General features: G+C 37.2%; 1 protein-coding gene across 1 annotated transcript in view; it reads right to left on the reverse strand.

Moving 5' to 3' along the window:
• Positions 1 to 24,959, reverse strand: part of LOC135072400 (CUGBP Elav-like family member 4) — an 825,344-nt gene that overhangs the window by 241,395 nt on the left and 558,990 nt on the right. Inside the window, exon 5 of the mRNA XM_063966309.1 lies at positions 2,829 to 2,954. Within this exon, the coding sequence (XP_063822379.1) occupies positions 2,829 to 2,954 (126 nt within the window). The remainder of the gene's footprint in view (positions 1 to 2,828; positions 2,955 to 24,959) is intronic.

Consider the following 24,959-nt stretch of genomic DNA (forward strand, 5'->3'; position numbering starts at 1 on the left):
TGTCTGTCTGTCTGTCTGTTACGCTTTCCCGCTTAAACCTCGCAACCGATTTTGATGAAATTTGGCATAGAGATAGTTTGAGTCCCGGGAAAGAACATAGGATAGTTTTTATCCCGGTTTTTGAAACAGGGACGCGCGCGATAAAGTTTTTCTGTGACAGACAAAATTCCACGCGGGCGAAGCCGCGGGCGGAAAGCTAGTTTTTGATAGATATAAAATTAACAGGTATTACATGAGAGTTCCGTATAAAGAAGTAGTAGTATTCATGCTCGTAGAGTATGTATAACAGATATTTTTTTAATTCTTCCTAAACATGAATTTTGAATTTTTATAATATTTTGTTTTCTTTAATAGTACTCCTCTATACCTACATTATTATCAAGGACAGATTATAGAAGTTGCTTATTAATTAATATTAAGCTCATACTAAAGGTCAATCAATTTATTGATTCAAATTAGACCAGGTTCCCATTAAACAACGACTATCTTTTAATTAATCTAAAAATCATTAAAAATAAAGACTAAAAATAGAGCTTTAGACGCTCCAAAAATCTCTACATCGCTTTAATAAAGCCGAAATCATTAAAGTTACGTTCATTGACGCCAGTAGATTTCTTTCTGCCTACCCTCATAAAGGGGCGAGATTTTTTGTGCAAGATTAAAGAGGATTTACCGCGAGAGACCACACGATAGGTGCGGCGATTAGTAGCTTAATTATGGCCAAGCTGCTTTTTGATATTTTTTGCATTATCTTCTCGTTAATTTTATGATTAATGTTCATTTAATTTCACAGGAGCTAATGTGATGTTTTTGTGAATTCTGAACACATCAAAGGAATTAATCTTAACGACACGTCCAATGCAGTGCGGATTCATTTTAGAAATTTTAAATTTTCGTTCACTTCGCTCGGCGTGGAGCAGATTGTAGCTACTTTTAAGTAATTAAATAGTCCATTAAATCTAAATATATCAAACTCAAAGAAGACTGACTGACTGACTTAGTGATCTATCAACGCACAGCCCAAACCAGTGGACGGATCGGGCTGAAATTTGGCATGCAGGTAGATGTGATGACGTAGCCATCCGCTAAGAGACGATTTTACGAAACTCCACCCCTAAGGGGGTAAAACGGGATCCACGCGTACGAAGTCGCGGGCGGACGCTAGTACTCTATATTCTTGTCTTTAATTTTACAACATAAGTTGCAACCCTGATTATTATAGAGGTAAGGCTTGTAAGAATCAGAAGCAAATTAGCTACCCGATTGCATTCTAATAATTTTAGCTTTACCTTTTAAGTGTAAGCTATGAAAGGGCTCTTACTACATCAATCTATTTGATTCACTTCAAAGTAAAATATTCCTTGTGTAGAGTAGGTACACGGACTATCTTCGCTGAGAAAACAATAATAGTGTCGGCCAATTTATCTAATATCCTTAGACGGCCCTAATAGGCTTCGACAAAGCCGCTTAGCATCGAATGCACGTAAACTATAGACCCGCCTTTAACAATTTAGTTTATACAACTTACATGAGAGCAAAAATTTTACCTTTAATAATATATACTTTACGCTACTATCAAATCTTACTAGAACAAACATTGAGATCTTTAGAAAAGAGAATTGTAATTAGAATAAAATAAAAAGAACTTGAAAAAATTAATTTCAATAAAAAGACGAGCTTGGATATACTCCAAAACGACTGTGTTCCGATTTATAATGAAAACGCCAGAAACATAATGCTTACGAGTCAGTAAAACGAGTTTATCGTTTCCCGCCGCTGTAATTATCTAAAATTAACAATTTGCAGCGCTATTCAGTACATCTGTACTTGGTAGTTAATAACTTTATCGTCCAATAATGACAGAGACGGGTGTAAAAAGTTTATGTGTACATAAAGACAGCGCTTAGGTAGCTAACAGGCCGCGCACCGCAATTGCGAAGTTTACTGTTGTAACTCAATTAAAATCCAACAATTTGGAGCGAGTACAAAATGAAATTAAAGTTGCGTAACACGGAGTCGCATCGGATGACGTATTACGCGGTGGTTACTGTTTCAATTCGTCGGGTTCGACGCGTTTTCGGTTATTAATCGTCGTCACGGTTGGGTGCACAGATTAAAAGACGCGTTCCAAATTCAAGTGCGGATGTAAAATATGTTTTCAAATAGATGTTTTAAAAGAAAATATTTTAAATAAATGGCCAGTTGCAGTATATTAATGACATGACCTGTATTGTGAGTGAAGGGCATAATAAACAAAATATTAATTCTCATTGGACTACAACGAAATAGGTGATAAATTTACTAATAAGTATACCTCCCAAACTTGTTTCCCTAATTATACAAAAAAAAAGACCAGAACTATTTCACGCACCCGTTTCCCACTTACTGATCTTTTATTCACAAACAACGAGGGCCTCCTCAAACGTATCCGGCAAAGTGGCCACCGTACCCATGATACGCACGATACGCAACTCCCGTCAAAAACGACAGTGCCTTAATAATTCATCGTATAAAGACCCGCATTCGTTAGCTCCCTCGCTACCTTATCAATATACGCAGGTGAAGTGGGCCTAATACTGTTTCGAGAATTTTGGGGAGAAAATAGATGTCACTTTCGTCATTAAGTAGGTACCCTACTTTTGGAATAGCATTCATGGAAGTGGAAAGTTTTAAGTGAGATCGATTTGACATTGCTGGTAAAATAGGACGCCGCAATTATTGTTTCAATTACGATCGATTAAAGTTTTATCTGTGTAACAATAACTAGGAAGCGTTGTTTCTGTATTCACAGGGAGAGTATAAAAATAATAAATATAGTAAGCGCTTACCTTTACTTGCACCGTCGGGTCCTCTCAGAATCGAACACTCTTCTATTGTCCCGAACGGTGTAAACAACTGGCGCACATCCTCCTCCGTCTGTTGTTTGCTGAGCATACCAACGAACAGCTTCCGATCTGTGGCGAAAAACAATCAGGTGTCACAACAGTCTAGCAGACTACGGCCATAGCCACACCACATCAAGCCTAGCGGCGGTGCGTGGAGCGGCGGAATTGAATTGCCAATTGTCTCCTTTCAAACAGTTATTCACAGTTATATGCAGGTCAAGAGGTCTTATTTTTAAATAAATAAAAAATTGAGTGACCTGTTATGCGATGACCTGTTGACCTGCATCGTGAGAGAGGACCATAATAACAGCTAGCACAGGCGACCTGGTGACCGCGAATAAGGCCCTCGACTGACAGGGCGCTGCAGCGCGGATGTTAGGACACGCGAACACAACGCCACTAGTCGTAGCGCCCCAGCGTTGGGACGCCACGAACTCTCTGAGTAATGACGTACATTACGTTCACTTCGCTCAAGAACTCTTAACTCAATATTACCATCAGGGGTAATTTCGTAAAAACAGAGAGCTAGTGAAACTTTCATGTATGTCATATTTCTTTTACAAGGAGTATAGATTTTTACAACCCACGGTAAATAATTGCAAGCGCGCATACGATGCTTGATTCTCTGGACATTATTTAGATGGTTTTTTAATTCATTCTGATAGAAAAATTAAAGGACACTGAGCGATTTTGCTTCCATAAAACGTAAAATAAGTACTCATCAAAAAAAGGCATATTTTTAAGACTTTTTTTTTGCAAAATCGTTCATATGCAATAGACACAGTATGCGCGCATATGCAAACGCAGCGTCATGTGCGCGCGCTCTAAGTTGCTACTGTTGTCAATGCGATGGATTTTAAGGGAAATGTCGAATGCGAATTTAAAATATTATGCCCAGAAATCACAAAAAATATTTTTTACAAATTCAATTAAAAATACAAGAAGAAATTTTTTTTTAGATTTTACACTCTTTCTGGTCATAAATAAAGTTACTTTTACATCAACAGCGCCCTATCTCTGACGGACGGGCCGCATCGACACAACTCCGCTCGTTTTCACCACGCAATGAGACAAACAACGACAGCTCTATAAAACACATAATACACACATTTTTAGTTAGGTAATGAGAACAACGAACAAAATCCAAACCCAGTTCAACACAAAAAATTAGCACATTACACTAATGTTGCAATGGTGACAATTTAAAGAGGATTCCGTAGAAAACTTTTCACATAAATCAAAGGGGTGATTACTCATGATGGGGTAGTTAGGGGTGAACTACGGAAACCTCGATCCAAACTTTCGATTAGTTTGTCTGTTATAAAAATAAACTAAGACTTCTGTTCGAGCGTATGACATTTAGACCGCGGCACCCAATACATAAAAAAACATCAATTTTGAACGGCTCCACAAACTGTATCGGGCTCAGTACAGAAATCACGTGTGTAAAATTAATGACAAAACATAAATCCACACTAATTACGTATCGAAATGAATACGAAAACAAAATGTTTTATACAGCACGACGATAACTAAGTGCATAGTGAGTGTATTTGTTCGAAGTCGAATCTATGTGGGAGTGCGCTCGGAGATAGAACAAAAGAGAATCGAGAAAGATTGAAAAGAGTGGGGGAGTTGGTGGGAGAAGGATAGAGTTAGTTGAGCGTACTCTGTAGATTCGACGTGGAACAGGCTCACTGCGCGGCTATTCGACAGTGACAACAGTACAGCCTAGGGCACCACGCACAACAAACGCTACCTGGGTTCGCCTACGCGAGCCGCCTCCAAGCGCCCCCTGCAACACAAGAACAGGCTACACACGCTTACTCCGCACCACTGACAGCGGACGTGGTTTAGGGCATCTTTAGATGTCGTTGTGTCTCTGGTGAAAGTAATCTAGGTCAGGACTTAAAATTAAATGATAGACAAAATCTTACTTCTAAATATTACATTAAAAGTTAACAAATGTACGAATTAATCTTACTTCAAACTACTTTTCTCATGACATAATACGTAAGCTAACTAAAGAAAACAAAAGGCTTCATCGATCATTTATCAATGTGTCTTCATCTTTATGACAGTTCTATATGTAAAGTAAAACACTTATTTCCCAGTAGAATCGGAAGACCGTTTGCTCGGTCCTCGACATTTTAATAAAGGTCCCTTAAAAAGCATATAAACAAACATATTTTACAACTCGAATCCTTTGACATCCCGATCTGATCGGATTGCCATTATTTTATTCATGGGATTGGCCCTGTTGTCCCTTTTGTGGGCCTATAAAACTACACTAAAACTAACCTATAGTTATAAAGGTCGCATTTTACCTCAATGATGGCAAATAGCAGCTTTGTCCCGGGCAAAATTAAATGCAAACATCCCAAGAGAGAGTAGTATTTGCAGTTAGATCGCAAACAAAAATGATGCATACAATCAACGTTGTAATATTCAAAAGTTTTTATTTTGGCTTGCAGAATTTAACGTTAAGATATATGAATTCATAATGTCGAAAACATCAGTACCTAATTGAGCATTTGGAGAACAGCATATTTTGGAGTTGATATTAGTTTGGAGTAAAACAAGTTATGCAATAGAGGCTCAAATCACAATTTGGTAAAAATCTATTTGAAGGACCTTACTTTCTGTTGTATCAGTTATCCTATTATGCAGTGTTAGGAAACTATACCCATTTGTTGTAAAAGATTTCGTGAATTTTAAATATAATGGTGTGACGTCCATAGATAATGGCGATAAAAGTGATCCATGCCAGGTCATTGTAAAGTTTAAAGTTCAACTAATAATAAACGTTCTAACACCCCATTAAAGCTAGTGACGTGGAAATTTGGTACACTGTTACGTTTATGAATGAACCCTGCGTGACTAACTGCTCAGCCTTGATTCAAAAATAACAATCGTTGTGTACTTTTTCGTTTACCGTCAATGGTGGATTACACTAGTCACATATATTTTTAGAAATGTAAAAGTGACTGTTATTAAAAAAATCTATTCACAAATTACCTAAACGTTCGTAATCGTTTCTATAAAAACGAAAATTCATGACTTTCACAGAGCTACTTTATTGAACTTTATATCAGTGTAGATATCCTACAGTCGGGTAAAAATCTGATCTTTAGTGCTGCCAATGCAAGCGGTAAGAAACGACCTCTTCATTTTACTACTATAATTTTTATACCAACTTGAGTCCACCGGTCAACAACCGGGGATTCCTCAACGACTCTAAACCGTTATTACCGGATGAAAAGGATTCATAAAATCGGGATTTTATTAAACTAGTCCGATCATTTAAACTGATACGTTAGTTTTATATTTTTATTCAATTTAAGCGTAAGAAGAAACTGATCGATGCCCAAAACACTGTATCCAGCACCAACATCAGAGATATGAAAAAATAAATAAAGAAGAGTCGCACTATAAACATAAAAAGTATTACAAATAAAAAGTCCTGCTAATGTACACTACACACCCGTATCAAAATTACTACACTCCCCAAAATCGGTTCATTCAAACCACCACGCACCTATCCCCACGTAAACTACGCTTATTAATATTTACGAGGTACATAATTCAAGCAATTTAATTTCTAATCTGGGCATGCACTGACCTCCCAGGCTTATTAGCAACTCCGCTGTGAAATTATCTCAATTTAGATGGTCATTAGTCGAGTCGCACGGGAGATATCCGGGCCGGCATAAATCTGTATTTAATGACCGGCCGGAACCGGTTCCGAATTTCTGAACAATGCTATGTCTGAACGTGTCCGATCACGCAGTCTCGCCGAGGTGAGAATTATTTGTTTCGGTTGTTTAACAGAATTTTAAAGTTCTTGAGTTGGGACACTATTGCAATAAAAAAAATTGAGAGCTAAAACTTTTTGAGAGGGATTTTATGTATCAACTATAAGCGGCTGCCGCCCGCGACTTCGTACACGTGGATCCCGTTTTACCCCCTTTGGGGTGGAGTTTCGTAAAATCCTTTCTTAGCGGATGCCTACGTCATAACATCTACCTGCATGCCAAATTTCAGCCCGATCCGTCCACTGGTTTGGGCTGTGCGTTGATAGATCACTATGTCGGTCAGTCAGTCATATTATTTAATTTTATAATTGTCCTACATAATCATAGAGCTTAGAAGTTAATAATGCCTTTAGCGTTATCCCAATGCCTGCTACTGAAAGTAATTTGAAATTAAAAAATTGTACAATACTACCAACGAAATTGCCAGCATCTCAAATCTATTTTCAAAGTTATTATTTTATAAATCCTACCCATGATTCAACGACGTAATTTCAGATCTCGACAGAAGCATATGTCCAGTCGAAAAAGAATGAAAACATGGCGGATTGGAGAAGCCGCGCGAGGGAGCCAACCCGGTTATAAATCTGTATTTAATGACCGGCCGGTTTTAATATTTCCGGACAATGCTGTCTAACACGTACCCGGATTAGACACGTAACTTTGTGCCTTGTTCTGTGATGGAACATTTGTTTTTGAAAGGAACAAAAATAGAATTATGACTCTGACAGTATTTTAATTACACCTAAATTACTATGCTTAACCAATTAAATACTAACTTGTTACACCAGTTTTTACAACAAAACCGGTAACAAAGATTAATTTAAGAAGCTTCGAGCATACTGAAAAATAGTTTTTCAAACATAAAGATACCTTATGCAGCTATTTTTGAAAATGGTAACATAAATAGTCTAATTCATTATTTTTTCAGAGTGAAACAATAAAATAAAATAGCATTAAGACTATCCCTTTTCATAAGTCCCAGAAGTGATAAATATTTCAAGCTAGTGTACCAAGCGTGGGACGTCCACCCACAAGGTGGACCGACGACCTGATAAAGGTAGCGGGAAGGCGCTGGATGCAGGCCGCTACCAACCGTGCGATGTGGAAGTCATTGGGGGAGGCCTGTGTTCAGCAGTGGACGTCCTGTGGCTGAAATGATGATGATGATGAGTGTACCAACTTAATTCGTACTTCAAGTCTCGAAATAGAGTACGTTATACTTAATCCAGCGATTATTCCACTACAATATCCCACCGCACCTTAATACAAACAACGGCGCGAACAAGTTTCTTGCTATCATAGACGTGATCAATCATGACAACATATTGTTGGAGCGATCGCTGTAACGCATATTTATGGGGGTTCCGCCGATTATTGATAGGGTTCGTGCAACATTAGCCTACGGATCCCTTTCTGCTTTATTTTTGCGAGGTGTTGTGGGATTAATAAATTCTGACTGGGAAAATAATGGGTAAGGGTGACAAGGTTGCAAAGGATACTTTAACGGGATACTTTTAAACTTTCGCCTTTTATGATGCTTTAAGTTAACAGGGACTTCGACCCGGTCAGATACGTTGGATTTTTTATTATTTTGAAATCTCCACAGACGCCCGTTTGTTTGTTTTAAGAAAGTAACAACACTTAAGAAGTTAAAAAGATAAATTTTAACATTCGCGTTAGTTTTAATGATAAGAGTGATGCCCGATGAAATTAAATATGTGTTATAGTTTTATTAGATGAAAATTAATCTATTTTAGACTGAATTATAAAGCTGAGTTGCACCATCTAACTTTAGCAGTGACTATAACGATAACCGGTGTTTTTTGTATGTATTTGACATATTTTTGACGTTTTTTAAAAAGTTAATATAAGATGTGCAACCCAAAGTAACTGTTCAAAAAATAATTTGGTCATAATTTCAATTACTTTGTCAAACAATAAATTGTACAAAAAGGACTACCTTTTTTATCCACAACGAGGAAGCTCTTGGCCTGTATCTCACCTGATGGTAAGTGATGATCAGGCCGAAGGTGGAAGCTAGCTTCGCCCGGAATCTTCAACCATGGAGGAACTGGCTATTTTACCTCTAACTGCCGGAACACAACAACAACAACAACTTTGGTAAGATGGTGGTAGCTAGCCAGGCGGACTTAGAACAAGCCCTACCACCAACCAAACCGAACAGAAAATTCTGCCCCCACTGGGAATCGAACCCGGGACCTCTGCGTCTGAAGCAGGTGGTCTTACCACTAGACCACAGAGGCGGTCACCTAGTCGTAAATAAACATTTTCTGTTGTCAAATTGCAATAACACGCTCTATATTCAGCATCATAAACCACTAAGCAATTGCCACAGTGGTAGTGTAACGTATATCTGATTTGGCTTTAATTCCATCACCCTCGCTGTCAACGTACAGCATAGGTGTTCCGCCGACTGACTATGACAGCTGAACACGATCTCTAAATTGATTCGCAGCGTAATTAAATCGTTCAGTGTTTACTGTCACTGGCAATGCAGACAACTGGACTGCCCGAGGCGTAACGTGAAATGTGAACTCTATCAAATTTTCACTCTACTGCTTTAATGGTTAAAGTTGAAAGTGTAGAGGTGAAAGTGGTCTTTTGAATAATATTTTCTCTGAGCTTACCGCTCTTAGGTTTTATAGAGTTAAATAAATTACCTAGTACACTGAAATATTACATTATAAATGAGTTAGTGTCACCATGGAAATAAAGGGCAGGACTATTTTCTACCTGAATGAAGAAGTAAAACATTGCTAGAGTCAGAAAAAAGGCTTATTTGTTTTGCGTTCTAAATCGTTTCGAGGGATATGCTCACAGAGTTATTTGGATAATAATATTTTGAGCAATATCTCTTAATATTAACATTCACTCTACACTCACTCAATCAACACTCATACTTTTTTTCAAATGACCTAAAAATATGTCCACAAAGCTAATTAAATCAACTATGTTACAGTCAAAGAAATTTTTGATAGCCAAATGTTAAGATTATGAAAAAATACTAACCTAACGTACCGTTTGGTCATCTTTTAGCTTTTGCAGCACGCTCAGATCAAACATGCAATAACCAGTTTACACCGTGTTGTACATTAACTGTTTTCGTTCAACCAGACATTAGTGTTCACTAATTGCCTAATTACCCTCGAACACATTGCCTGCTCCAAATTGCTATGCATCTCAACAGAATAGATACACCTTGTCCTCGTATACGGTAAATTCAATACGTTCAAATGCTGTGAACTGAGCAGTGCAAGATAGAGGAGGCGAGCGGATGAAACAAACTGTTCTCTGTTAGTTCTGTAGAGGTTGTCATTTTTACAGATGCAGTCAAACGGGCTTCTTCTTCTTCTTTTCGTGTCGACAACAAACCTACACAGTGTCAGCCCAAAACTCCGCCACAAGAGTGGCGTTGTCAGCAGCACTCATCAAAACCTTCTGAGTGCAGTTGCTTGGGGACTCAGGGCACGACATCAGGTGCTTCATCGACTGGGGAACAAAACCGCTGAAGACGTATATTCTAAAGAAAAAGGAAAATAATAACAACTGTAAAAAAATATTACAGCTAGGAGCCTAAAATTAGACGAATTACAAACTCTTTTAAACCTGTATGCAAAATTTTATATAAAGGTTTTACAGTTGCGGGAAGAACATGTGGTTACAAAACTTTAGGTAAACAAGTTTTATAGCAACATGTAATTAAATGTAATTAATATATACAGAATATTGTCTAGACTCAAATAACCACACTGCAATACTGAGCAGGTAGCTACAAATTCAGGCGAATATAAGCCTTATTATTGCCGCTTCCCTCTCCAGCTCAGACAGCTCTGTCCTCAAGATACCTGTGCGACCTCCAATTATATTATCAATGTAATTGGCTATTCACTGTAGCGCGATGGAGCGAACACAGCATCTCTAATTAATGGAATCAACTGAACGTTGAATTTTCGCTCCAGCAGTCGTCACTTGTTCAACAGCTAAAAGCAGCTTGGCTGGGTTACACCTTCTTACTTCATTCATTTCATTTCTAGGGCACATATACACGTCCCAAGTATAGCTTGCCCTACCACCACTTCGGGACAACATATGGGCTGGTGCTGAGAAGAAGCGGCGAAAGAAACTCAGTCACCTTTAGTTTTAACAAACGACAAAAAACTGTCAAACTCCATACAAAAATACCGGATATCGTCAAATTTAGATGGCGCAACTCAGCCCAAAAGCAACTTCTAGAACGATAAGTTACGAATCGGAAGAATTTTCCTGGAAAATCTGGCGACGTTAAGAATAAACGGATGTCTAAAAATATACGATTTCACGGAAGAGAGGTTTTATCGATAAACTGATATTTTATAAAGGGCTTCTGATGATGTGGGTAGATATTGAGATGGAATAAACATAGAATCAGATGCTGTGGTGTTGTTATTAGAGTTAGATTATTTTTTATTCAGATATCTTGGGTTCGAGTTCTAGTTGAAAACACTTTTTAACTGTTTTTAATCTGATTCGGATATTGCAGTCTTGATAAATCTTATTTTCTAGAAAGAAATATGAATTCGTGCTTTTGTTTTACTACCCTTTGCAAAGGCCTGTGGCACAAAAACAGTGATATCTAGACTCCTTTATATCTATTTTCTTACCTACATAACCTTCACAATAAAAATACTGAAAAAGTAAATACCTACTGCAGGTATTACGACTAAACCCGACTACAACCCAAAGAGCGTTCCACAAACATCTTTCCCCCATCAATTTCAACAAGATTCACAAAAAAATCCTACAAATCATCAGTCCTTATTTGTGTCAAATTACCGCGCGAAACCGAACGGCGGCGAACCGGAAAATACCGGTTTCTAATGTCATTGTGTGCGCCCACCTCCCCACCCACCCCTCGGTTATTTACCACAATTTTGGGACTAATCTGATAAGCGTTTGATGAGAGTCGGAAATCGCTTTAGCCGAGCAAAAAGGTGTCTTATGACGACTGCCGTGACACTATCTGTGAGATCGGTGAGGTAAGTACAGACTTAGAGTTCGCATAAGAAAGGATCTTTTGACAAAAAACATCAAATTAATGGGCGATGAGAGATATTGATGCACACTCGAATTGAATATTTGTATCAAAATACAGAGTAAACTCTAACTATAACGACACTTGAGAAAGAGCATATTTCAACGTTATACAGAGTGGATGTATGGAGGTAAACCAGAAAAGTAAAAAATTTCGACGGTAAAAGGAGTTTGTCGTTAAATCAAAAGATGTTATAAAGAGTTTACTCGTATACAATTAAAAATACAGTGAATCTTGTAACCTGTTTTTCTTATATTGTATTCTAAAAGTACGCGAAAAACTCATTTTTAAACCCTGACTTTTAATTCCGCAACCATTCTTCTCACTGATTCACTACTGGATTGTTAGCCGACAGAACTATTTAGGCGAATAACAGAAGCTTAGAGAAAGAGATCCAGTCCATAAGATGAACTTGGAAGCAAATTGCTTCGTTCCTATCAGAGGAATTCCATCAATTGACAATGTCAAGGGTTGTAATTTGACCAATTTTTTAGTATACATGACCTATATTATAACTTTACGTACCATAGATACTATATTTTCAATTAAAATTTCAGTAATATTTACTAATTAACTGTAGATTTTGTAAAATAATGAATGTATTTTCATATCCTTTTAATATTATAGACAGCAGTGTAAATTTGTCTAAAATGGTGAGTTATTATGAAAATAAATGTCTGAGCTGTCTATCGCTATTACCACTAAAAGTCCATCTCAATTTGGGTGACATGGTCAAATGCGACAGAAAAAGTGGTCGCATTAGATTTCATAGTACAGGTGCGTGTTATGTTAATGGATAGAAAGCTGTTTTAAGTAATCTGTGGTTTGTTTCAGGATTTAGGTCGAGTTTATTTTGTTCGTCTGACTTTTTTGTCACAGTACCTACAATTTGTGTTCTTGTATTTGATTTATTAGCACCTAATAGTGAGGGACTTCATTTAACATTCTGTTTTCTTTTAAATTCAGGTTGATATATTTTTAGTACACGGGCAGTTTATTTTACTATGATGTTAGCCTTATAGGTCCCTACATAATATTTTTAATGTGCTCGTACTAACCCACAATTAACAGAGATTTTAATATACTAGAGGGGCTAAATAATAGGCTTATAACAAATGAAATGGTCAAAGCCAAATTGTATTAACTGTACCGTGCATCTGATAGAGGCACGTGACATTCGCAAATTGATTACATTAGCGCAAAGCCGGCTGCAACCAGATCAAACCGGGTGCGCGATAATGACTATTGGCAGAGACCGCGAGTGGGCGGGACATTTCGATTCGCTAAATTGTCGAAAGCCCATATATTTGGTGGTTTAATAATATTTTGGAATTTTGAATTTCCCTACTAAAAATCTACTAAAACTTATTCCTAAAGTTTTCTTTCAAAAAGCTCTTTTACATACCCCATTAAGATCATTACCGTGAAAAAGTGCGTTGTAAAAGTATATTTTTCGAAAAAAAAAAAACATGGCAGCCAACAAGACAACTGAGAGACAAGATATGATTTCATTTGTAGCAAAAATTTATTCATGTTTTAATTATCATAATCTTTAGATTTTCTTTCTATTTCCCATTTTGTTGTCGAATTAAAACGATGCTTTCTACATTACTTTCCAACATTGGGCTGGTGCCTAAAGAAAATAACAATTTGTCGCCTTTTTCATCACCCATCAACATAAGTCAACGGATGCTTGTTTAATATTTACGAGTAACACAGCGAGTGTTAACGTAATCGGACCCTAGAACTCGCAACAGAACTCGACGTAGGAAGTAAATTATTGCTCAGCTTTGTACCCTACGGTTTTAATCGAGCGCGATAAAAACTTTGCCGCGCCATTATGAAAATAAGCCAGAGTACTGAGTTACTGACTAATTGTGACAGATTTGTCAGCTGAGGACTGAGTTTGTTACTGTCATGCGTGGAGCTATGCGATTTTTGATGGAGCGGTTTAATTTCAAATTGGACTGCGTTGAACGTAACTATGTTTATTATAATTTATTAGCTTTCCGCCCGCGGCTTCGCGCGCGTGGAATTTCGTCTGTCACAGAAAAACTTTATCGCGCGCGTCCCTGTTTCAAAAACCGGGATAAAAACTATCCTATGTCCTTTCCGGGGACTCAAACTATCTCCCTGCCAAATTTCATCAAAATCGTTTCATTCGTTTAGGCGTGAAAGCGAGACAGACAGACAGACAGAGTTACTTTCGCATTTATAATATTAGTATAGATTACTAAAATTATTTAACTAAAATAGTAAGACACGTGTCTTAACGTCAGTCTGCTTTTGACCACGGCTGCTGCATAGCAGCTGAAACGATAAGCCGTGAGTACATAATGTAACTCATTAATAAAAGACCCGTGTCTTACTATTTTAGTTGAAATGGAACGCGAAAGTTTAAAATCTTATAAACTTATTTAGTCATCTACACTAATATAAAGAAGAAAGATTTGTTTGTTTGTATTGAAAAGGCTCCGAAACTAATATACTGAAAAATACTCTCACCATTAGAATTCTACATTATTTCTGATGAACATATAGATAGGTAGGTGGTTCGTCGAATCAGTTAGTTTAGGATATTTTTCTTTTTGTTTTACAAACAAATTTCGTTCATTGGACATCTTTCAGATTATTCATTCTCTACACATCATATTTGAATTTCGTATGTGAATAGAAGCATAATAATAGACATTACATTAGTAATAATTATACCCACTACTACTTGAAACGTACAGCTTACCTGTTAATACCAATCAATCAGCGGTAATTTAATTTGGACATATAATTGAAATATAATTGCCGTCGAGCTATCGAGTTGCAGTATTGTGTAGGTAATTGTTTTCTACGAATAATATAGAGACTATAAGTACCTACATGATTGGTTCTAGGATAACAGGCGTTGTATCGAAAATTACTGCCTGCCCAACAGAGCATCTGTATCGGCAAGCTAAGGTTCTTCCAGTCCATAAATAATACATACTAGGTATTAACCTTATGTAGATTCCACAACAAAATAGTCCCACATACAACATTACATAAAAGGAGAGTCCCTAGGTTCACTATTCCCATAACACTCTCAGGACTCATGAAACGGCATTTCTCACACATGGCCCCGACTGTATAACAAAATACTTGCATCAAATGACGACATTACACAACTTGTTTCGGTAAGGTTTAAAAAACTTATAAAATGGATGGAACAATATACGTACGATACTTTAGAAAAGTTATCACACTCACACTATGACACACATACATTTTTGTTTTGTTTTTCTATTTACATTAAAAGATAAAATTTACTCTAAACACTGATTTAGTCTAATGTTTTTAAGGAGGAGCCTGACTCTCGTTACATAGGTTAACCTTATACGAGAGCGGCACAATATATTTTGTAATTGTAAAGTGTTTATTTAATAAAAGTGTTTTCATTTTTTTAATTTTCAGTATTAACATAACAACAACAAGAAAGGTTGCAATGAGGAGGAATGGCGGCGGATTGTGAAGCTTTCACCAAACCAGGAGTGACGACCACGACCGCTCTAGCAAGTGCGAAAGAAAGAAGAATTAACATTTTGTTCTGAAGTAATTAATGTCAGTAATAGTTGGAGTTTTTATAATGCGCAAACTAATCAGGTTACAGTAAGTGTTTTCTCTATGCGCATTATTATTTTATAAATAAGTAATTACAAAAAATATGGTTAAGGATTCCGAGTGAGGCTCGTTTCTACCTTCGGCCTGATCGTCACTTACCATCAGGTGAGATACAGGCCAAGAGCTTCCTCGTTGTGGACAAAAAATTATAATCAATCATTCAATTAATCGTCATTGTAGTTAATAGGAGTATTTTCAAAATAAACTTGCCAGTCACTTTTAAACGTAAACCTGCATTGCATTGTCTAACTTAAAGCTACTCCCATCTTTAATCTAACAAATAAGATTGTTCTGTCTCTGACTTCAAGTACGGTATCCGTGTTCTCTGGAAGTGAATTTAGCCCGACACAGTACACCTGGTCGCAGGCAAAGACAAATACGAGTAAAACAAGGGAACGCCGAGACAACCGTTTTGGGTGACGGAGCGTGACATGCCGAAATGTTGAACCACACCTCCGATGTAGAGTTGCTGGATGTGCTTGTCTTTAATTAATTAGGAACTCAACGTACAACGACTGTGGTGCTACATTAGTTCTGGTTACAAATCGTTGATTTGTTTTCATATGAGCATGTTTGGCATGGAAGGTGCTGGATGCAGGCCGCTACCAACCGCCGATATAGAAATCATTTGGGGAGGCCTATGTTCAGCAGTGGACGTCCTGTGGCTAAAATGATGACCATGATGTTTAACATAAGTTTTCTCGTGTGAACGTTTTGCCTGTAAATTATGTCTCATTCTAAACTTTTCTCATCTAATGATTTTAAAACAGTCGTCAAAATCTGGCCTTTGTGATTTAATCCGAATCTTCCTATCTATTTAGATATCTTTACCAACTACTAATTTGATAAGGTCAAAGGATTTATGTACCTGCTCTTTATATTATCAGATATGTCCATCCCTTTCGCCCAAAGCAAGATTTTGGTGTGAGCGACAGTAATGGATAGAACTGAAAATACGAAATGAGTGTAAGGAACAGAGATAAGGCAACAACAATGTAGGTAGGTACTGTACTAGTACCTAATAAAATCTAAGGGAGCTCCCGTTGATTTTATTCAAAGATTTTTTCACGATTATTCCTAAGTTACTTTATCAAACTTAACCGAATCTTAAGCATTTTACTATCACTCAAAAACCAAACCCATACCTTCACTCAACTGTACATCCTAGCGAAACTCGCACGACGCCATCTAGTGAGCGTACCCTCGTCCCCGTAAATTAATCAAGCAGGACAAGGGACGGGCTCCACAACACTCCTTAACGGCGGCTTAATGAGAGACGAACAATGCCGGCTAATCGCCTTGTTGTCTGATCCGCCGTGAGCGGTAAAAATTCAGCGAATGATTTTGAGTATGAGAATAATCGATGTTCGTTTATTCGTTATAGACGTTTATCAATTTGTAAATTAGCTTCATCAACGTCATCATCATTTCAGCCACAGCACATAGACCACTAATGAACATAGACCTTAATTTACCTATCCAAAATCAGATTCTAAAGTTTCTATAATTTTACAACAATGATCTGGACAATGCTTTAAATTTTAATTGAAATAAACTTTAGTTAATAGGTTTTGACTGCAAACTGCCGCAGCCGGTAACAGCCCGATTTTTATGTTAAATCCATTGTTAACAGCGCCGATAAGTACTATAATTGCTTCCATAACGTTGCCGACTGACTCATTAGCACCATTAATGATTCCACTTTAAATGAGATCGTGACAATGCATTTTGTTGCTTATTGAAATCACAAAAATCGAGTTAATATCCAATTCGACTTTAGTTTACATTATTTTCAATTTAAAATTCAATATTATTTTCACAGCACAGTAACTTCACGTCGCAGATATAAATACACCTAACAATACGCAACCACCAACAAAATTCCCAAACATTATTGAACGACGAAAAAAATTACAAAACTATTTAAAAGCAGTCCCATCAAAATGGCCGAAACTCCCATCACTTATTCATGGCGGTCGATAATGAACACGAACTTGTGGATGCTTCGATGGACACTCAAATAAATAAATTATTCGACGACCTTTATCAAACTCCTACGACGTAGTGCTACAGGATCCAAAGGTGGGTGGTAAGAAAAGGATTTATTCTAACAACAACAAAGAGAAAACTAGGTAAAATTCATAATAACTCATTTATTTTTGCAAATAGGCTTTTAAAAAGCACTTTTACACATCCCTGTATTAACCCTACCACTGCTTCGGGACAATAAATGGGCCAGTGCTTAGAAGAAGCAGCGCAAGAAACTCAGTCACGTTCCTTAACTAATTGAAAAGGTTAATTTTTTGGAAGATTTGAACTCCTTTTTTTGAGCGAAGTTGTTGCGTTTGAGCAGAAGAATAAATCTTTTTTGTGATCCCCCAATAGGATCATTTTGTATTTTAGACCGAAACTACCGTTAAAGATTAGCAGATTTAAGATTGTAATGGTGAAATAATTTTCGAAATCGGTCCAACAATTTCGAAGCCTATTCCCTTCAAACAAACTATCAAATCTCTTTCTAATATTAGTGTAAATGTAGATCGGATAATAGTCTATTAAAACATAAAGCCATTAGCAGCAAAATTAAGGGATTACTCGAAACTCGTGTAAAGTTTACATTGTACCAATAAAAACCTTTTACATTCAACATTAATATCGCGATTCAGGTTCTGTTATTGCTCTCAAACGGAATGTAACGTTTTAAAATCTCAGTTCTAACGAATTACGTTCGAAAATTGAATTATTTATCAAACGAGCAATATTAAACGGTTTTATAGACGATAAAGTGGGAATTATTATTCCCATGTTAATGGCGGCGATAAATCCTGGGAACAATTTGCTCGTCACAATGTTGCGGTGGTGACGTCTTACATGTATGATGACAAACTTATATGTTATGCAAACTTGTATGTGTAATAATGATAATGAGTATAAATAAAATGGTAGCTGTTAAAGATTTCTTAATACTATTTTTATAACCTTCTTCGTAGAATCCGTGGGCCAATCGTAAGGAAGTGAGATTCTAACTTCGCCTGGTTATGATTTCGACAAATGGTGTAAAATCACTTTTATCACAAAATCTATCTAAATATGACTGACACAGTGATCTATCAACGCACAGCCCACAGGACGGATCGGGCTGAAATTTGGCATGCAGGTAGATGTTATGACTTAGGCATCCGCTAAGAAAGGATTTTACAAAACTCCACCCCTACGGGGGTAAAACGGGATCAACGCGTACGAAGTTGCATGCGGCCGCTGCTAGTTAGTTGTAAAAGAAGGAAGACGACTTTGGTTTGCAGTTTTTCAATAAAATCTTGCTACTAGAATAGTATTTGCAAAATTACTCCTCGATTAGAACAGAAGCTAGGGACACATTAGAGTTTAAAGCTGGCTTAGATCTTTTTGGAACGACTATAAAATTGGTCTCACCAATACTTTATGTTACGAGAAAAGTTTTATTCCGAAAACGTATGTAAGTTGTAACGTCTTATGTTAGGTACAATGCCAGCTAAAATGTTTGTCACGTACCTCACAATAGACTGGATAGAGTCTAGCAGAAACGTTTCTCAAATAGCTTCGGGAGAACGCCTTAAAAAATCGACAACTCAGACAAACCCACCGAATGATGGCCACAAAAACTATTCTCCTAAGCACCCTGCCGTGAGTTGCCCGAATAACTCAACTATTAACGCTTTTGCAAAATTGTGCCAAATCTACAAACAACATTTACACTTCACATCACCCTTAACCACCCGAAATACGGCCTATTTCAAACAAAAACATCACAGCCCAACTGGTGGGTACATTCCGTGAGACGTTCCCATCACGAGATTCCCACTTATAATTTATTAACAGGTCATAAGTGCTAAAATGCGTTCATTTATAAGTCCAGTACACGGGGTAGTACTCTTGTCTTGGCATTTTTATTCAATTCTCGACTCTATTAGTAATGAGATAGGAGCTCCGTGTTTGTATGTGATGTAGCGCCGTGTCGGATGGCGTAAATAATTCATCGTATCTGGGTGCTCACTGTTCTCTGTAGGGGAATTCGATTGAGAGTCACCTTTTATTTTTGCTTGCGCAGAAAATAAAAATAATTGGGTGGATCTTGTTGAATTTGTTGAGAGCCGGTGGTCAGCGCGTATTGTGGTGGAAAATAATTATTGTTTCGTAGTTTGTTTTTATGAAACCCCTATGAAGATTCTCTAAATCAATATTATGCAGAAGGTGTATGCTTACTTTAACTGCTCGAGATAAAAAGTCTACTAATAGGTAGGTACATAAAACTTTCAATGTTATGCTTCTCATAGGTAAAAAAATGGAAACTTTGGAAAAACACAAACTCTACATTTCCGTTATTTATAACGTAAGTCTTAAAAAAATCAAATATTTTTTTTCCTACATCAGACGTCTGACGCGTCTCAAATTATTTATACATTGGGGCCGACGTAATAAATGTCAGCCAGCAAACAATACCGAAATTAGAATACACACGGAATGTATCCCAAATTGTATTGTTCCGTGAACATACAACCGAAACCTCAGCGCCACGTGACCGCGGGAAGCGCTTTAAATAAAAACTTTTAGGCCCACGCCCAAACGGCCCAACTAAAAGGCATTAAGAGCCCACCAAATTGAGTTACGAATGCGTACCAAACCGTTCCCTTGCTAAGCTATTTACCCACGAGTGGGCTACAAGAGGTCGGCCCTCCAAATAAAATAATAATTGGGATATAATATGCGGAATATGGGATCGCTGAGCTTTAGGGACATTTTTTGGGACCATGTTTTGGGCAAATCATCCAACCTTCGTCCCAGGGAGGGGATGTAGGTCAGGTTATTAATTTTCTGAAGGAAATATCTTGTCCGAATTGCTTTTTGACTTACCTCCGCTCTATTCCGGAATGTCTCTATTTGTGGCCATAGTGCACAATTTTATGGGAATTTAATAGTATTAGCCCAGCCATCATATTATTATTTGATATTAAACCAGTGCGACTTTGTTATTTTGATTTTTTTTACTATTGTCATGTCTAGTGCGTCTTTTTATTTGTGACGTAACAATCTTGATTATTTGTTTATTTGTACGATAGCATTTTGTTGTTTAAACCACTAGACGTTAAGAAAATGAGAGTATTTCCCCCGCTTTCTGTAACGGCACTTCTTAAGTACATAATCAAAACTTCCCCATTTTTTCCGAATCAAAACTATGACGAAGACCTCCCCAGGGTAGCGAATGCACTGAGAACAAACAACACATACCAAACTTTTATATTTCAAGTTCGGCAGAGTTTGGATAGGTTATTTTGCGATGGCCACCCAACTTTTCCTCAGGGCCGTCAACAGTCAGTGTCACTTTTCCGCGAGTTACTTTAAAATATTTACGAGCTGAAGTTGGGAAAAATTCGCGTCGTGCGAATTTATAGTTCCCGGATTGCGAATGGAAGTTGGGCATTACGGGGTTACATGCTTTTGCGGATCGGCTATTTGTGTTTCGCGAACTGGTTCGGAAGTTTGCTTCCGAGTTATTGATGGTTAATTGTGGAACTTTGAGTTATGGAGTTTTGATGGGAAAGAGACGGACTATTCTCATGAATGTAATTGAGATTGAGAGCAATCAATCTGTCTGTATGTTCAGTGTTTACGGCTAAATCGCTGAACTTATTAAGATGATTTAGGACTGATTGAAAATCAAATTACAGCACTCACTAGACTTATCTTTAGCTTGCGATTCTAAAGCTTCTTTTATTAATTTTACAGTCAATAAAGTGTAAAATTAATAAAAGAAGAAGAATGACGTAGATATTAAATACAACAAATAACAGACTTGAATCTATGCATAAGATTTACTCTCATTTTGAGGATAAAAGCAGCGATCGATCTCTTCTCAATCTCAAACAATTTCAACTATTAAACACTTACTTCTGAAACCTTATAACCCTGACTAGAATACTTCAAAACAAGTAGTAATTTACAGTGTAATGAATTTCCAAGCAACACAAAAGATAGGCTGATAATTAATCGGGATGTACCTGCGAGGCTTGGGAGTAACATCGTTAGGAATTTAATTTTCAGACTTAGGCTGTTTTACGCTGAGAGCGCGGGGATCGTTTTAACTTTAAGGTACGAAAACGTAGCGTTAAATATAAATTGTATGTAATTTGAAAAAGTGACACTTGGAACTGGTTCTTGAATAATTTACTGCTCGATTTAAATACAAGCATAGACTCAAGTCAAATTAGTCTAAACATTGAAACTTAAGTAATTGAATCAAGTTTTGATTAATATTTCATAATACGATTTTCAGACCAATTGTGCATGTGCGTGGGTTTTCAAGCGTCGTAGTTTCAATATACGAGTCTAAGTAGGTCCTACTTATCCTTAATAGGTGTACCTATCTTTGTACTCAATCATTTATCTCAATACTCTATCATTGCTTGTATGATGAACTTAAAAGTCACATAACTGATTCCCGTAGGACTGGGGCCCGGGCAAATAGGGGTAGGGACCAGCATTTTAAATGTGAAAAGGCCTGTTCGTTTGTTTACTTTATTTTACGTCATAGTTTAAGCTCTACTTTATTCGGGGCTAGCTAGTTTGTTAACTATTTCATTAAAAATCTTTTAACAACTCTATGTCAACACTGTTGATGTCCCTATCGTGTCTGAACATCACTGGTCGTGTACTGTCACCAGTGCCCGACACTGATGGATCGAGCTACCAACAAACGGCCATGCAGTATAGTGATTTGATTTTAATCTCACGTGATAGGACCAATGATTGATTAGATGATTTTTATTTTGCACAAATCAGTCAAAACGTCAAAGTTAGTGTCAATGCAATCACGCCAATGCAGCAAGTTAGTGTCAATGCAGCCCGTCAAAATCAGAATTGGGAGTCTTATATTTTTTTGAGTCCCGTTTTTTCTAAACAAGTTCGTTAGTTTGTACGTATGACCTTTCAAACTGGGCGTAAATTAAAAGTAGGTAACATTTTAAAAGTCTGTCAAACTCCATACAAAAACACTGGTTAGGTTAGTTACTGTTAAAGTAAAATGGTGCCACTCAGCTTTAAAAAATAATATAATGCTCTCATTCTCCGTTTCTTACATCATAACAAATGAGCAAAATAGCGTCATTCGAGCCCGCGAGCCTATCGCATGCTGTCAACTTGTCAGCGCGTTTTCAACATAATTTCAACACGATTAATAGAGGAGTAATGTAATTACTTGTTATGAAATTTTATACCTATCCAAAACCATTTACAAATAAGCAATTTATCACCAGGAGCCTAGACTTTTATATTAATGACATGGCAATCTTTTTATCTTTCATATCCGAAACTCATAATAGACAAATGTAATAATTACGCGGTTCCTTAATTACTTTCAACACCCGTCTATTGTTCTAACTCACCTTACAACCCACCACAATTCACATACCATTTGCTTACCTTTTAAGTTTTTGTCTACACGCATCAAAGTCACCCCACAAACATTCGGCACTATCTAAAAGGCTGTAAACCTAATATGAATAAACAAAGCATCGTATAACAAATGATATTATAATGACAAGTTTTTGTCTGGTCGCGTGCGCCGGCTCGTTACGTACCATTTTATGAAGACCTCGTGGAAGGCGCTGCTTTTAAGTAGTTTTATTGCTGTTATATGGCTACTGTACAGCTGTTATATTCCTTTGTCATTGTGAAAGAGTGATTATAGTGTCGTTTGGGTGGAATTTAACACAATCAGCGGTGACATTAATAATGCAATAAACATTCTGGGCATTTTTGGGTGTTGTGGCAGGATTTTTGGGAATTTAGTCATGTGAGTACAATTTTTCTATATTAAGATGCTGCTCTATATTTGAAGCAACTTTCTATTTTGGGCATTTCGTCACAATACCTATTTTCTTATTCTTCTCTTAATGCCTTTTTCCTGTAATGCGGATTTCGGCACGCATGCGGATGGCAAGCAGAACAAAGATTTCGTATTGTGTGCCCGCAGCCGATCCACGTTCCGAATGCGTGTACTTAGTCCGCGTAATAAGAAAAATATGTATCATCATCATCATCATCTCAGCCATAGGACATCCACTACTGAATATAGGCCTCCCCCAATGCTTTCCATTTTGCCCGGTTGGTAGCGGCCTGCGCCCGTAAACGAACTAAAGTCGCTGACATAGCCCGATGGATTAGCAAACTGAAGTGGCAATGGGCAGGGCACATAGTACGCAGAACTGACGGCTCATGGGGCAGCAAGGTTATAGAGTGGAGGCCGCGGAAAACGCAGCGTGGGACGTCCACCCACACGGTGGACCGACAACATCGTAAAAGTAGCAGGAAATTGTATGAAATAATGAAATGCGAACAACCTGTATGCGTACAAGAAAAAGATACACTTACTGTTTTAAATATTGTATAATGCTTGAATTTTTACCGTTTCATTACAGACCAAGGGTTCTCAGCGAAGAAGCACCTCTAAGGGAAAATTGATGAGGCCTATTATATCAGCAATACCAATAAAATAAATCGTTTCATTGCGTATTTTTTGGTTTATAATTTACCTTGTGATACTTCAAAGTGATTAATGTTTGATTGATGGGCCTTTGATAGGTATATGAGAGCGCAAATAAATTATGTTTTTTCAGAAGTGAAATTAAAGTATCAATCGATAACCAATTAATGTTAACATAATATTAAGTAGGTACTGTATGTTTTCTTCTTTTTTCAAGTAGGTAAGTATATATTTTTGCGAATTTAGTTATGAATTAGCATTACATAATATTATTACATTATAACTATACAAGATAGTCCATCTTAAGGTATTTCTGAACAATAATCCCTTAAAATTCACGTCGGAAAAATCCCGAGAACTCTCAAACTGATTCAGTCCCAATCCAATACAAAAGAGCTTGAACCAACAAGATTAAACTCACGTATCCCTAATACCCCGAACTAAAGTGAAACATTAAAGAGGAAACTCGAGTCCTAAAAGGGAATCTTGAAGAAAATTCAAAATCACTCGCTCCCAATCCTAACTATAGTCATTAAGATCAGCCTTTGCTGAATTTAAATAACTATTTAGCTGGGTAATAATGGGGTGGGAGGGGGGGCTACGTGCACCAGATGTTAATTGCTGGAAGCTATTTAATAAACACGGTTAGCTGATGACGGGTCGGGCGTGTGTAGTGAAGCAAAAAACGTCACGCGGCGTTTATTAAAATTTAATTTGAACTATAAAGTGGAAAATTTTGTTTAATTTTTACCGGAACGCCCATCATTAGGGTGAAAGGTAGAGGTGACAGGTAACACAAAAGAAATAAAGCTTGCTTGGTCTGATGGTTTACGTATGGGACTACAATGCCAGTAGTTATGGATTTATATCTTGCTGGGGTTAACTATGAGTTCGAAATAGACGTAGGTAAATAGAATATTTGTACTGCTGCGATCATATTGGGAAGTATTTTTTAAAACGTCTAATTTGAAATTAAGAGCTGTCTGTTCCTATTTATT

This window comes from Ostrinia nubilalis, chromosome 6, assembly GCF_963855985.1.
Source record: "Ostrinia nubilalis chromosome 6, ilOstNubi1.1, whole genome shotgun sequence".
Taxonomy (NCBI): Eukaryota; Metazoa; Arthropoda; class Insecta; order Lepidoptera; family Crambidae; genus Ostrinia; species Ostrinia nubilalis.